Here is a 13,170-nt window from a genome sequence, read left to right on the forward strand (position 1 = left end):
CCTTTTGTTGAAGTTGTGTTTATCATTTTGTGTTTTGGGAGAAATTTAAATATGAGGAACATGTAAAATAATATGGACTATGTTTTCACCATAAATTAAGATGTACTGGTATAAATGAGGAATACTTTTAGGGTTTGAGGTTCCAGTCAGTAATGCAAATACATTCAGCATCACTAAGGCTGGTTGCCCTTGCTAGAGTGTAGTCAGTCACCCAGGTTATACATGTTTCTGGTCTGAAAAAGCTGTTTGGACATGTGCTTTTTTAAGAATCTGAAAAGTGGATTCAAAATGTGTCAGACTGTAAACGTACTTATCACTTGCCAAAAAAAAGAGTAGTAAGTGTGCTTTCAAATTGGCAAAGAAATTTCGTTTTCTGACTAATATGAAAACATGACTCTGTGTGCAAAGAGGAATTATAGACAGAGATGTATTGCGTATTGCTCTGGTGATTTTACATTTGCATTAGATGGAAAGGGGGAGCTATTTTTTTCTGCAGAAGCAGACTCTTAGCACACACCCAGCTGCTTATCCTGTGGAATCATGCACAGTATTCACAACCGAGTGGGGTTTGAGGTTGCAGTCAGTAATGCAAATACATTCAGCATCACTAAGGCTGGTTGCCCTTGCTAGAGTGTAGTCAGTCACCCAGGTTACACATGTTTCTGGTCTGAAAAAGCTGTTTGGACATGTGCTTTTTTAAGAATCTGAAAAGTGGATTTGAAATGTGTCAGACTGTAAAAGTACTTATCACTTGCAAAAAAAAGAGTAGTAAGTGTGCTTTCAAATTGGCAAAGAAATTTCGTTTTCTGACTAATATGAAAAAATGACTCTGTGTGCAAAGAGGAATTATAGACAGAGATTTATTGCGTATTGCTCTGGTGATTTTACATTTGCATTAGATGGAAAGGGGGAGCTATTTTTTTCTGCAGAAGCAGACTCTTAGCACACACCCAGCTGCTTATCCTGTGGAATCATGCACAGTATTCACAACCGAGTGGGGTTTGAGGTTGCAGTCAGTAATGCAAATACATTCAGCATCACTAAGGCTGGTTGCCCTTGCTGGAGTGTAGTCAGTCACCCAGGTTACACATGTTGCTGGTCTCAAAAAGCTGTTTGGACATGTGCTTTTTTAAGAATCTGAAAAGTGGATTCAAAATGTGTCAGACTGTAAAAGTACTTATCACTTGCCAAAAAAAAGAGTAGTAAGTGTGCTTTCAAATTGGCAAAGAAATTTCGTTTTCTAACTAATATGAAAACATGACTCTGTGTGCAAAGAGGAATTACAGGCATAGATTTATTGCGTATTGCTCTGGTAATTTTACAGTTGCATTAGTAGGAAAGGGGGGGCTATTTTTTTCTGCAGAAGCAGAGTCTTAGCACACAGCCAGCTGCTTATCCTGTGGAATCATGCACAGTATTCACAACCGAGTGGGGTTTGAGGTTGCAGTCAGTAATACAAATACATTCAGCATCACTAAGGCTGGTTGCCCTTGCTGGAGTGTAGTCAGTCACCCAGGTTACACATGTTGCTGGTCTCAAAAAGCAGTTTGGACATGTGCTTTTTTCAGAATCTGAAAAGTGGATTCAAAATGTGTCAGACTGTAAAAGTACTTATCACTTGCAAAAAAAAAGAGTAGTAAGTGTGCTTTCAAATTGGCAAAGAAATTTCGTTTTTTGACTAATATGAAAACATGACTCTGTGTGCAAAGAGGAATTATAGACAGAGATTCATTGCGTATTACTCTGGTAATTTTACAGTTGCATTAGTAGGAAAGGGGGAGCTATTTTTCTGCAGAAGCAGACTCTTAGCACACACCCAGCTGCTTATCCTGTGGAATCATGCACAGTATTCACAACCGAGTGGGGTTTGAGGTTGCAGTCAGTAATGCAAATACATTCAGCATCACTAAGGCTGGTTGCCCTTGCTGGAGTGTAGTCAGTCACCCAGGTTACACATGTTGCTGGTCTGAAAAAGCTGTTTGGACATGTGTTTTTTTAAGAATCTGAAAAGTGGATTCAAAATGTGTCAGACTGTAAAAGTACTTATCACTTGCCAAAAAAAAGAGTAGTAAGTGTGCTTTCAAATTGGCAAAGAAATTTCGTTTTCTTCCTTATTTTCAAACCATGACTCTGTGTGCAAAGAGGAATTACAGACAGAGATTTATTGCATATTGCTCTGGTAATTTTACATTTGCATTAGATGGAAAGGGGGAGCTATTTTTTTCTGCAGAAGCAGACTCTTAGCACACAGCCAGCTGCTTATCCTGTGGAATCATGCACAGTATTCACAACCGAGTGGTGTTTGAGGTTGCAGTCAGTAATGAAAATACATTCAGGCTGGTTGCCCTTGCTGGAGTGTAGTCAGTCACCCAGGTTACACATGTTGCTGGTCTCAAAAAGCTGTTTGGACATGTGCTTTTTTAAGAATCTGAAAAGTGGATTCAAAATGTGTCAGACTGTAAAAGTACTTATCACTTGCCAAAAAAAAGAGTAGTAAGTGTGCTTTCAAATTGGCAAAGAAATTTCGTTTTCTTCCTTATTTTCAAACCATGACTCTGTGTGCAAAGAGGAATTACAGACAGAGATTTATTGCATATTGCTCTGGTAATTTTACATTTGCATTAGATGGAAAGGGGGAGCTATTTTTTTCTGCAGAAGCAGACTCTTAGCACACAACCAGCTGCTTATCCTGTGGAATCATGCACAGTATTCACAACCGAGTGGGGTTTGAGGTTGCAGTCAGTAATGCAAATACATTCAGCATCACTAAGGCTGGTTGCCCTTGCTGGAGTGTAGTCAGTCACCCAGGTTATACATGTTCCTGGTCTCAAAAAGCTGTTTGGACATGTGCTGTTTTAAGAATCTGAAAAGTGGATTCAAAATGTGTCAGACTGTAAAAGTACTTATCACTTGCAAAAAAAAACAGTAGGAAGTGTGCTTTCCAATTGGCAAAGAAATTTCGTTTTCTGACTAATATGAATACATGACTCTGTGTGCAAAGAGGAATTATAGACAGAGATTTATTGTGTATTACTCTGGTAATTTTACATTTGCATTAGATGGAAAGGGGGAGCTATTTTTTCTGCAGAAGTAGACTCTTCGCACACACCCAGCTGCTTATCCTGTGAAATCATGCACAGTATTCACAACTGAGTGGGGTTTGAGGTTGCAGTCAGTAATGCAAATACATTCAGCATCACTAAGGCTGGTTGCCCTTGCTGGAGTGTAGTCAATCACCCAGGTTACAGATGTTGCTGGTCTCAAAAAGCAGTTTGGAAATGTGTTTTTTTCAGAATCTGAAAAGTGGATTCAAAATGTGTCAGACTGTAAAAGTACTTATCACTTGCCAAAAAAAAGAGTAGTAAGTGTACTTTCCAATTGGCAAAGAAATTTCGTTTTCTGCCTAATTTCAAACCATGACTCTGTGTGCACACAGGAATTGTTTTTAGATATTTAATTTGTGAAGGTGTTATTGTGATTTTCACTTGTAGGAAAGGGGTACTTAGTATTTTAAGATTTGAAAAGATCATAAAAAATGTAGTAATATATTTAAATAAAATAAAGGAATTTTTTTTAGTTTTTTTCAGGTATTGCTGAAGAGCAGTGAACAAAATTTAAGATGCCTACAAAATCCAGACTAAGGAAAAACCACAAAAAAAAACTATATTTGAAGACAACTGGAGGACCTAAGTTAGTTGGAGATGCTCATGTTGGGAAAAAGAGAAAGTCTTCTGGTAAGCAGACAAAAGATTTTTTAAAGAACATCTTCAAAAAAAGGAAAAATGTACAAAATGTCTGTACTGGAAAGAATGTTTTAAATAGAAAAGAACAGGAAAAAATTGAGCATTTAGTTAATGCAAATATACCTTCAGAAACAATAAAGATTAAGTTAAACAGAAAAACAGCGTTTAAAGAGATACGTAGAAAAATGTTTCAGAGAAGAGTTATGTCCAATTTGATAAAGGATGTGAAGAAATATAAGCAAAAGGCTAAATTTTATAAGAGAAAAAAAGAAATTGAAGCCATTGCAGCTAAGGCATTAGAATTAAAAAGGAAACTATTCATTTTAATTTTGAATAGGATGCGTACATTAGATAAAATGGTTAATGTACTGAAATCACAAAGCAAAAGGAAAAGAGTAGTCAGTCAGTCAGTCAAAGGCTTTATTTCGATAAAAACATATCATAAAAGCTTTACAATTAAAAAAGAGTTTAAATTCATTTAGGTTAAAATCCAAATTTTTCAATAAGAGAAAGACATATCATAGATAGATGTTAAGAACGGATTAAACAATTTCTTTAAGCCTTTTACTTCTGATGCGCCATGCCCAAGATAGAAATTTTGATAAGGCGCAAGCATACAGAGGGCGGGAGTCAGACATTAAAATACGTAACGCCTCAATGTAGTGCCTAGTACCTAAGGAACGGCACAATTGCTTAAGCCATCTTCTTCTTGGGTATACATACTGTGGGCATTCAAATAAAAAATGGGCCACAGACTCTTGTCTAGATATACAAAAAGGACAAAATTCAGTGGTCTGGGCAGGGGGATTCCACCGGGAAGTAAAAACATAAAGTGGGAGAGTCCCGGTCCTAAATTTAAAGTAAAGAGATCTATCAAAAGGACTCTCAATAATGTCAAGATACAGTTCCCGGATCGGCTGATCCTTGAATTCCAGAAAGTCCTCCGTGAGTCTACCCAATGTACAGTTCGTGTTTCGTTGGGTCGCAATCCAATTCCAATATAGAGACTTAAGCGTAGCTTTTCGGGGGGGAAGACCTGTTTTCCCATGCTGCGCTTAGCCCCAGATTGCACAAGAGGATTTTCATGTCGCTCAGCCACTTTATCTTGTGCCATCCGGGAAGTGACATAACTTCGGAGAGGCCTTTGGCATATTTAGCTAGTTCCGGGACTCGCCATAGTCGGGCCCATAGCAGTAGAGGGCGAAGTTTCGCCAGGTCATTAATAGGACGAGATCCTAGATCGAGCATCAGTGGGGTCGTGGGAGTACCTTGAGGGAGTGACATAATGGCCCTACAAAACTTTCTCTCAGCTCTTGACAACTCGCTAATATTGCATGAACCCCACAGCTCAGCCCCGTAAAGAGCAGAGCTGACTGCCCTTGCTGCATAGATTTCCATAACAGGGGCTATAGGTCTAATAGCACAGGAGCGCTGTTCCTTCAGTAGGGCCCCTGTTACCCTCTTGTGGGCTAGCAACATCTTGCATAAGTGGGGGGCCCATTGCATATTATGAGATAAGCGGATCCCTAGGTAATCAAACACATCCACCCTCCCCAAAGGTACGGCATTTAATTTCAAAGGGCGCACAAGTTTTTTGGGGGGGTTCATCACAAGATATTTCGTTTTGTCAGTGTTGATTACCAGGCCCCGTTTAGCGCAAAAGAGTTGGAAGTTATTTAATAATTTTTGGAGGCCCATAGGGGATTTAGAGAGTAAAAGGGTGTCGTCCGCGAAGAGGAGGGTAGGGATACGTTCCCCTGCCAGGGATGGTTCATCTGAAGGATCGTTCAGCAGATGCTCAACCACACCGTTCACATATAAGGAAAAAAGGGTGGGGGCTAGAACACATCCCTGGCGGACCCCTCTCTCTACCGGGATTCTACTAGTTCTCTCTCCATCCCTGCCCCATCTAATCTGGGCAAAGTTGTTTTCATGCAACCTTGCAATTAACAAGAGTAAGTAGTGGGGTACCCCCATGTCAACAAGGACTCTCCAGAGGGTCTCCCTGGGTACCAAATCAAAGGCAGTCTTTAAATCGATGAATGCGAGATAAAGACTGCCCTTGCCTAGGACCACCACCTTCCAATACACTAGTAACAATCTGAATGTCTGTTCAATGGTACCAGTGCCTGCCTGGTAGTCGGAAAGGATATTGGTTTCGTCGATCCATTGTGATAATCTGACCAGCAGCACCTTCCCGACTACCTTTTGGGTTATATCCAGCAGGCTTATAGGTCTATAGTTAGACGGGTTGTCCCTGGCCCCCTTTTTAAAAATAGGGACGACCTCCGCCCCTTTCCACGATGCCGGAATAGGAGCTCCCCTACTAATGGCATTGATCAAACAGCAAATGAATTTGCCCCAATTCGGAATATCCGAACGCAGCAGATCCCCGGGGATACCATCTAAGCCGGCTGCTTTTTGGGGCCTAATGTTACCAATTGCATACTCGACTTCTTTGATCGAAAAAGCAGAATCTGCCAAATCTACCCCCCAGTCATTGAGTGTCGTGATTGTGCCCAACGTGTCGATTTCATAGTCTGCGCTTCTTATTGGGAGGTCGGGAATTGCTAACGCCACCCCCCGCACCAGATCATCATTAGAAGTAGCTATGGGGGAAGTTTTAGGAATATCCCCAGTGTGACTAGCATACAATTTCGTAAAATGATCGACCCATGCTTGACTTGTAATATTACATGTGATGAGATCGCTGTCGGGTCTAGTTTTAGCTCTAATTGCATCCCAAAAACGCCTTGAATCTTTCCCCAAGCTGGCCTCTTTTAAGGAACACCAATATTCAAGCTCCCACTCCTTTCTAGCGCTTGCAAGGGTTTTCTTGTATAATGTCCTAGCTCCCTGAATTACTCCTTGATTTTTGCTTTTGATGGCCTTAATCAAGAGTGATTTTGCATGTCTACAGGCAGATGTATACCAGTCATGTTTCCCCCTAGGGTTCCTAGTTACCTTGTTCTTAACCAGATGCTCCTCTTTAGAAAACACATTCCCAATAGACCTAAGGGTTTCCTCAAAGATGGAAGTGACCCGGCCAGGGGTCGAGAAGGCCGGGTCACTGTTGTCCAACTCCATTTGTGAGGCAGTGAGCAGTGTGTGTATAGTGTTGAGTTTGGTTTCATCCTTGGAGACCAAACTCCACTTCAAACGTCTCCCACAAGAGGAGACAAAGATTTTGTTAGCTACCTTAGGAGATGTTTTAATCCTATCATTGGGCCAGGGATTCCTAAGGGACAAGGAAAGCGAATTATGGTCGCTTTCAATGGTAGACAAAACAACCATATCCTGGACAAAACCCCAGAGAAAGAGATCTAACATGATATAGTCGATCCTTGAGGTGCAGTTAGTTCTATTAAATGTGGCCGCGCCCATAGGATCTGAGCGTGTGCGGCCATTGGCAGCTCTCAAGCCGAACTCCAGCGTTAAAGCATTCAACTGGATCGCAGTTGCAGACCATTTTTTAACCGGGGGGATGGCCAAAGACGGGATGCCCCATCTTTCGTCATCCTCGGCCGGGTCAGAAGTGTCATCCTGTATAAGGGGCTCGTAGGTGCAATTAAAGTCGCCCGCGACCAGAACTTGGGCTCCAACTGTATTTTCTCTCAATATCGTGTCAAGAATGGACACTGTCGGAGACGTAGAGCCACACTTAGCACCTCTAGCATATACATTAAGTACATCAAGAATAAATCCCCTTTGGGGACCTCTCAGGGAGATTCCTAGGATGTCAGGACAATTGATTTGTTTTGCATCTATACGAAGATTTAGAGCAATGCTTATCCAAATGAGTAGGCCTCCAGAGGGACGGCCTATCCCATTTCTAGCAAGAACTGCAGGGACGAAATAGGTGACATAACCTACCCGGTATAAAGGTTCTAAACTCCAGGTCTCTTGGAATAAACAAATCGTGTGTGCCTCTACTAAGGCATTCCACTCCGGAAGGCATAATTTCCTGTGGATGCCAGCAAGATTCCAACTTAGAATTTTTAGAGTACCAAGAGGATCATGGACGACATTTTTTTGGGCACTTTGGTGGACAATAAAGGGCGTGAATAAATCGGGGGGCACAAGCTCAGTGGAGAGCATAGGCGGTATGCTCCCATGCCCTGTGATCACAGTGGAGCATGGGCTTAGAGCAGAGGCCTGCGGAGTTTCTTGAGCAATTAATTTCGGGGATGAAGCAGTCTTGGTGAAATCAATACTATTTTCAGAGACAAGACTAACTAAGGACTGGGATAATTTGGGACTATCATGTTCGATGACCTCAGGGCCATTTACTGAACCCGGTGATGGTCAATCCACTTCCTCTAGACAGCTAAATCTGTTAGCGAGTGGTAAACCTCTCCAGCCAACAGAGGAAGCTGCGTCTCTGCCCTCGTAATCTGGCCAATCGCTCCACTCCCTTCTTATATTCCAGTTGTTTATTTGTGGCATGTTCCTATCGGGGGTGTCGGCCCAATAGTTTGTAGGAGGATAAAAGGAGGAAAGCCTTCTCACCTTTATTCCATCGTACTTAGGCCACATACCACGACGGCAAATGTAATCCGCCGTACGTGGATTGTCAAAATTAACTATAATGCAGTCCCCTTGGCTCGTTTTCTTCTCGCTTCCCACCCAAGGGACCCTACGCACCATTAGGATCCTACTACCACAGGAGGGTGGGAGCGGTCTGTTGGTATTGAGCCAATGCTGGACCTTGTTTTTTAAGGACCACGTTGGTTCCTCAGCTTTTGGCCTTAACTCGGGAACACCGGTCAGGATCACAACATATGGGTCTGCATCTGCTGGTAAATGTATGTGGTGCCCGTACTCCCCCCTGATTTTATCATTAGGGTGTGTTGGCCCTGAGGATTTGAGTAGTGTATTTTCCGAGATTTTGGCAGGGCCGGGGGGTTTAGGGGGCTCCACAACTTTCTTTAATTGAGCTGGCAGTGGCTTTAATCTTGTATTTAATACGTGAGAGGGTGCATTTGCCACTGGCCGCTCCGTTCTCAAGGTTGTGGGGGTTGGTTGCGGTTCCTCAAGATTAGCCAGCCCAACGCCCAACTGGACCCTAGAGGAAACATTCATTGAGGATAACTGTTTTTCAATGTTAGAAAGGGATAGTGCAATGGGTTGCATAAAGTCTTTGATAAGATCTTCTAATCTAGCCAAAAATAAGTTTTTGGCCTCGCAGACTTTGCAACCCTCGCCCAAACTACCAAGGTCACCAAGAGTTGTTATGTTTGTGGGCGGAGCAGTTATATCAGTGGCTGAATTAGGTAGGTTACTCTGATTAGATATGCTTTTGCTTTGCACCCGAATAGGCGGGATTTTTTTCTTGGGTTTACCATTGCATTTTTCCACCTCCCTAGGCTTCTTCCGTTTTGGAATGGCGCCCTCCCTCTTCCCCCTTGAGTGATTAACAGTGGGAAGCTCCTGCATTGGGCTGATAAAAAGATCGGGCGTCTTCTCAAGAGCTTTGCTTGAGTGCATGTCCGAAAGAGCCAATGAGGCCGAGAGATCGACCGTATTTGGCACGCCATGAGTTTCAGCCTGGATTTCGATAAGAGGTCTAAGGTCCCTAGGGCTAGTGGGTGTCTTGGCTAAAGCCAAAGGGCCTATAGAGGATCGCCTTGCTAAGGCCAAATCCTGAGATACCCTCCGCTCCAAGAGCGATATGCCTTGGTTGATGGCTTCATTTGCCCTGGTGATGTACTGGTCAATTGGGCCAGATGTATGAACATCCCCCTGTGCAGTTTTACTCCTAGAAGCCCTCGGCATCCTATCACAACTACTAACAATGTACACAATACAAACTAGAGCTAGTCAAATAAGCAAAAATCGCTAATATGGCGCTTAAAGTGTATATTGAAGATGGCAGAGCAAAAACACCTGTCTAAAATGTAAGAGGGGGGGGCCCAGTCCAGTCTTACCCGGTCTTTAACGGGCTTAAACGGGCCCGCCCTTGGCCCGGGCTTCGCCCGGCGTCCCGCGACGCGGGGAGTGACGCTGACTTTAATGCGCCTCCGGGCGCTAGGTGGATGACGCTGTGTCCGGTGAAGGCCCCCGAGGAGTCTGGGTAATGCAGTCCGCACTCACCCTCCCTCCGCGCTGCGGCCGCGAGATCCGAAACGCGGCGGCGGGAGGGGGGGGGGGGACTATGCAGAGGCTGGAGAGTTGCGGAAAGTCAGGGCCAGCAGGTAGGACCAGAGCACACAAGGGCAACGGCAAATGCAACACCCGCTCCACCGGGAGTGACGCTGACTTTAATGCGCCTCCGGGCGCTAGGTGGATGACGCTGTGTCCGGTGAAGGCCCCCGAGGAGTCTGGGTAATGCAGTCCGCACTCACCCTCCCTCCGCGCTGCGGCCGCGAGATCCGAAACGCGGCGGCGGGAGGGGGGGGGGGACTATGCAGAGGCTGGAGAGTTGCGGAAAGTCAGGGCCAGCAGGTAGGACCAGAGCACACAAGGGCAACGGCAAATGCAACACCCGCTCCACCGGGAGTGACGCTGACTTTAATGCGCCTCCGGGCGCTAGGTGGATGACGCTGTGTCCGGTGAAGGCCCCCGAGGAGTCTGGGTAATGCAGTCCGCACTCACCCTCCCTCCGCGCTGCGGCCGCGAGATCCGAAACGCGGCGGCGGGAGGGGGGGGGGGGACTATGCAGAGGCTGGAGAGTTGCGGAAAGTCAGGGCCAGCAGGTAGGACCAGAGCACACAAGGGCAACGGCAAATGCAATGAAAAGAGTAGTGAAAAGAACAAACTTTTGTAAAGTGTTTTTAGGAGAATGGATGCATAGTTCAAGTAGTGAACCTTTTTTTAATGAAGAGAGTTATTTTCAAAGTAATAGTTTGCTGCATGCAGTTGACACCAGAGGTCGTGCTTATGAAGTGAAAAATGGTTGTATAATGGAGAAGGAGAAAATGGTTCCAAGAGATGAGGTACAAGTGATGGCGGATGAGGCTATGGGGAGACGTCCTAAAGCCCCAGTGTACACTTGGAATTGTAGTAGTATTTGCACTGTGCGTCAGGAATCTATTGATAAATTTCGTGAGTTTCTAAGAGAATATAGTAAAAAAAGTGTAAAACAGAAGATTAAGGTGCTTCAAAGTCTAGATCCATGCAGAGTGAGAGAGAATACTGGTTTGCAGGGTCATTCTCTGGCTTGTCTATCTAGAAAAGTGTGTAAAAGTGTTTTTCATCATTTTAGGATGCTGGCTGTTCATCATACTGAAATGAGAAAGTTTGTGAGACGGTTGTATTTTGCTAAAAGTCCAGCAATAAAGTTAGATGAATTGAATAGGGCTCTGTTCCGTGGATCGGTATCAGATGTAGAGAAGGTTACTGATGAAATTCAGTTTTGTTACTTTGGTCCTGAACAAGACAGTGCAGAAAAGGACACAGTAAATAAGGAAGAAGTGGAAGAGAATGTAGAACCCTCTGTAAGTAAGACATTTAATGATCACATTACAAAATTTGCAATAATCTCTAATGAAAGACCAAATATTACTTGTATTTGTTGCCGCAGAACTCATTATAGAAAACAAACCAGGAATGTTGATCTCTACAGAAAAAGTGAAAATGAAGATAATTATAAGTGGAAGGATTTTGCCACATATATATTTCTTGAAAATTGTTTTGAATTGGGTGAAGATCAGCGTATTTGTAAATACTGTTACAACAAGTTAGAGGAAAATAGAATGCCGACCAGAGCTGTACATAATAATTTAGAATTGGATGTTATTCCTGCCGAACTTTCTGAATTAAATACTTATGAGTCTATACTTATTCAATGTGTTCATCCGTTCCAGACCATAGTACGTATGGAGCCCAAAACTGGTAAATTACCTCCTTCAGATTTACTGAGAGGTTTAAAAGGAAGAGTGGTGTATTTGCCCTTGGATTTGAAAAAAAATATGGAAACTATTGATGCAGATACTTTGGAAACTGAACCATTAGTTATTCTGGTTAATGGTGTACCTACAAAGAATAAGAAGATTTGGCAGGAGCTGGTAGATGTATGGAAAGTACAAAGAGCAAATTTGTATTTGAAAAGGAATAACAAATGGTATGAATCAATTTATATAGAAGAAGAAGAAGAAGATTTACAAGAAGACACAGAAACACCAACTAGACAAATTGAAAAAGTGGACAAGTCAAAGGAAGAAGAAATTTATGAACATTTTAGCATACATCCTCTTCATTCAAAAGAAGTTATGGGAGACAATATTGATCTGTTTCAGATGAAGAAAGCAAAAGGAACTCCCGTGAGTGTATGGGAGGAGAGCTTGGAAGCTCGATGTTTTCCCCAGCTTTTTCCTACAGGAAAAGGAGGACGATACCATGAACGTCCAGAACAGATTCCAGCTTCTGAGTATCGAACTACAAGACTATATGCAGAAGATCCCAGATTTCGACAAAGTATTCCTTATTTGTTCCATCTTTTATTTGAAAGCGACTTGTCTGCATTATCATATGCAGTAAATCACATTTTAAAAAGTGGAGTACATTTACAAAATGTGTCTGCTAAGGATTTTATGGAGAAAGTGCAGCACCGAGATGATCATTTGGAAACACAACTGATCAATCTGATGGCTTGTCAGCGTGGGACAAATGAATATTGGTACCGACGCCATGGTGAATTAAAATGCATGTTATGGAATTTAGGAACACCAACATGGTTCCTTACCCTAAGCTGTGCTGAGTACGCTTGGGATGATTTACTGGATTTTCTACGAGAGGCAAATTCAAACATTAAAAACATCGAATACAAGACAGCAGGAGAACTGTGCTCATTGGATCCGGTTAATGTTTGCAGATATTTCAATGATAGATTTGAGGCTATGATGTCCTTCATCTGCAATAAAAAAAATCCACCTCTTGGAGAAGTAGAGGATTTCTTTTGGAGAAAAGAGTACCAGGCAAGAGGTGCTCCTCATATTCATATGCTGTTGTGGATCAAGGATGCCCCAAAGTTTGGAACAGATACTGATGAAGCAGTGTTATCTTTCATTGAAGAATATGCAACATGTGCTATACCAAAAAGCACAGAAGAGAAAAAGTTAAAGGAGCAAGTTTTACGTTTCCAAAGTCATCGGTGTGGAAAATACTGTCGACGGAAATACAAGAGCAAAGATAAATACTACACTAAATGTCGATTTGGATTTCCTAGACCAGTTCTTTCAAATGGAAGAGTAAACAGTTTTATGTCATCTGTGAGACATACTATTACAAGAAAATCACCTAAGAATACCTACAACCTTAAAAGAAAAGAAGAGTCAAAAAATATAAATGACTACAACCCAGTCATTTTATCCATGTGGAATGCTAACATGGATATACAGTATGTAGCTGACAATTCCATTGCTGTTGCTCGATATGTAACGTCTTACATTACTAAATCTGAAAAAACTGAATTGAAAGAAATGTGGGA

General features: G+C 42.7%; 1 protein-coding gene across 1 annotated transcript in view; it reads left to right on the forward strand.

The window, feature by feature from the left end:
* Positions 1–3,575: 3,575 nt before the first annotated feature.
* LOC146821793 (uncharacterized) overlaps positions 3,576–13,170 on the forward strand; it is a 66,822-nt gene continuing 57,227 nt past the window's right edge. Inside the window, exons 1-2 of the mRNA XM_085609915.1 lie at positions 3,576–4,138; positions 10,483–12,158. Coding sequence (XP_085466041.1) covers positions 10,529–12,158 — 1,630 coding nt within the window. The 5' untranslated portion in view covers positions 3,576–4,138; positions 10,483–10,528. The remainder of the gene's footprint in view (positions 4,139–10,482; positions 12,159–13,170) is intronic.

Source organism: Triturus cristatus, chromosome 6 (genome assembly GCF_964204655.1).
Source record: "Triturus cristatus chromosome 6, aTriCri1.1, whole genome shotgun sequence".
Lineage (NCBI taxonomy): Eukaryota > Metazoa > Chordata > Amphibia > Caudata > Salamandridae > Triturus > Triturus cristatus.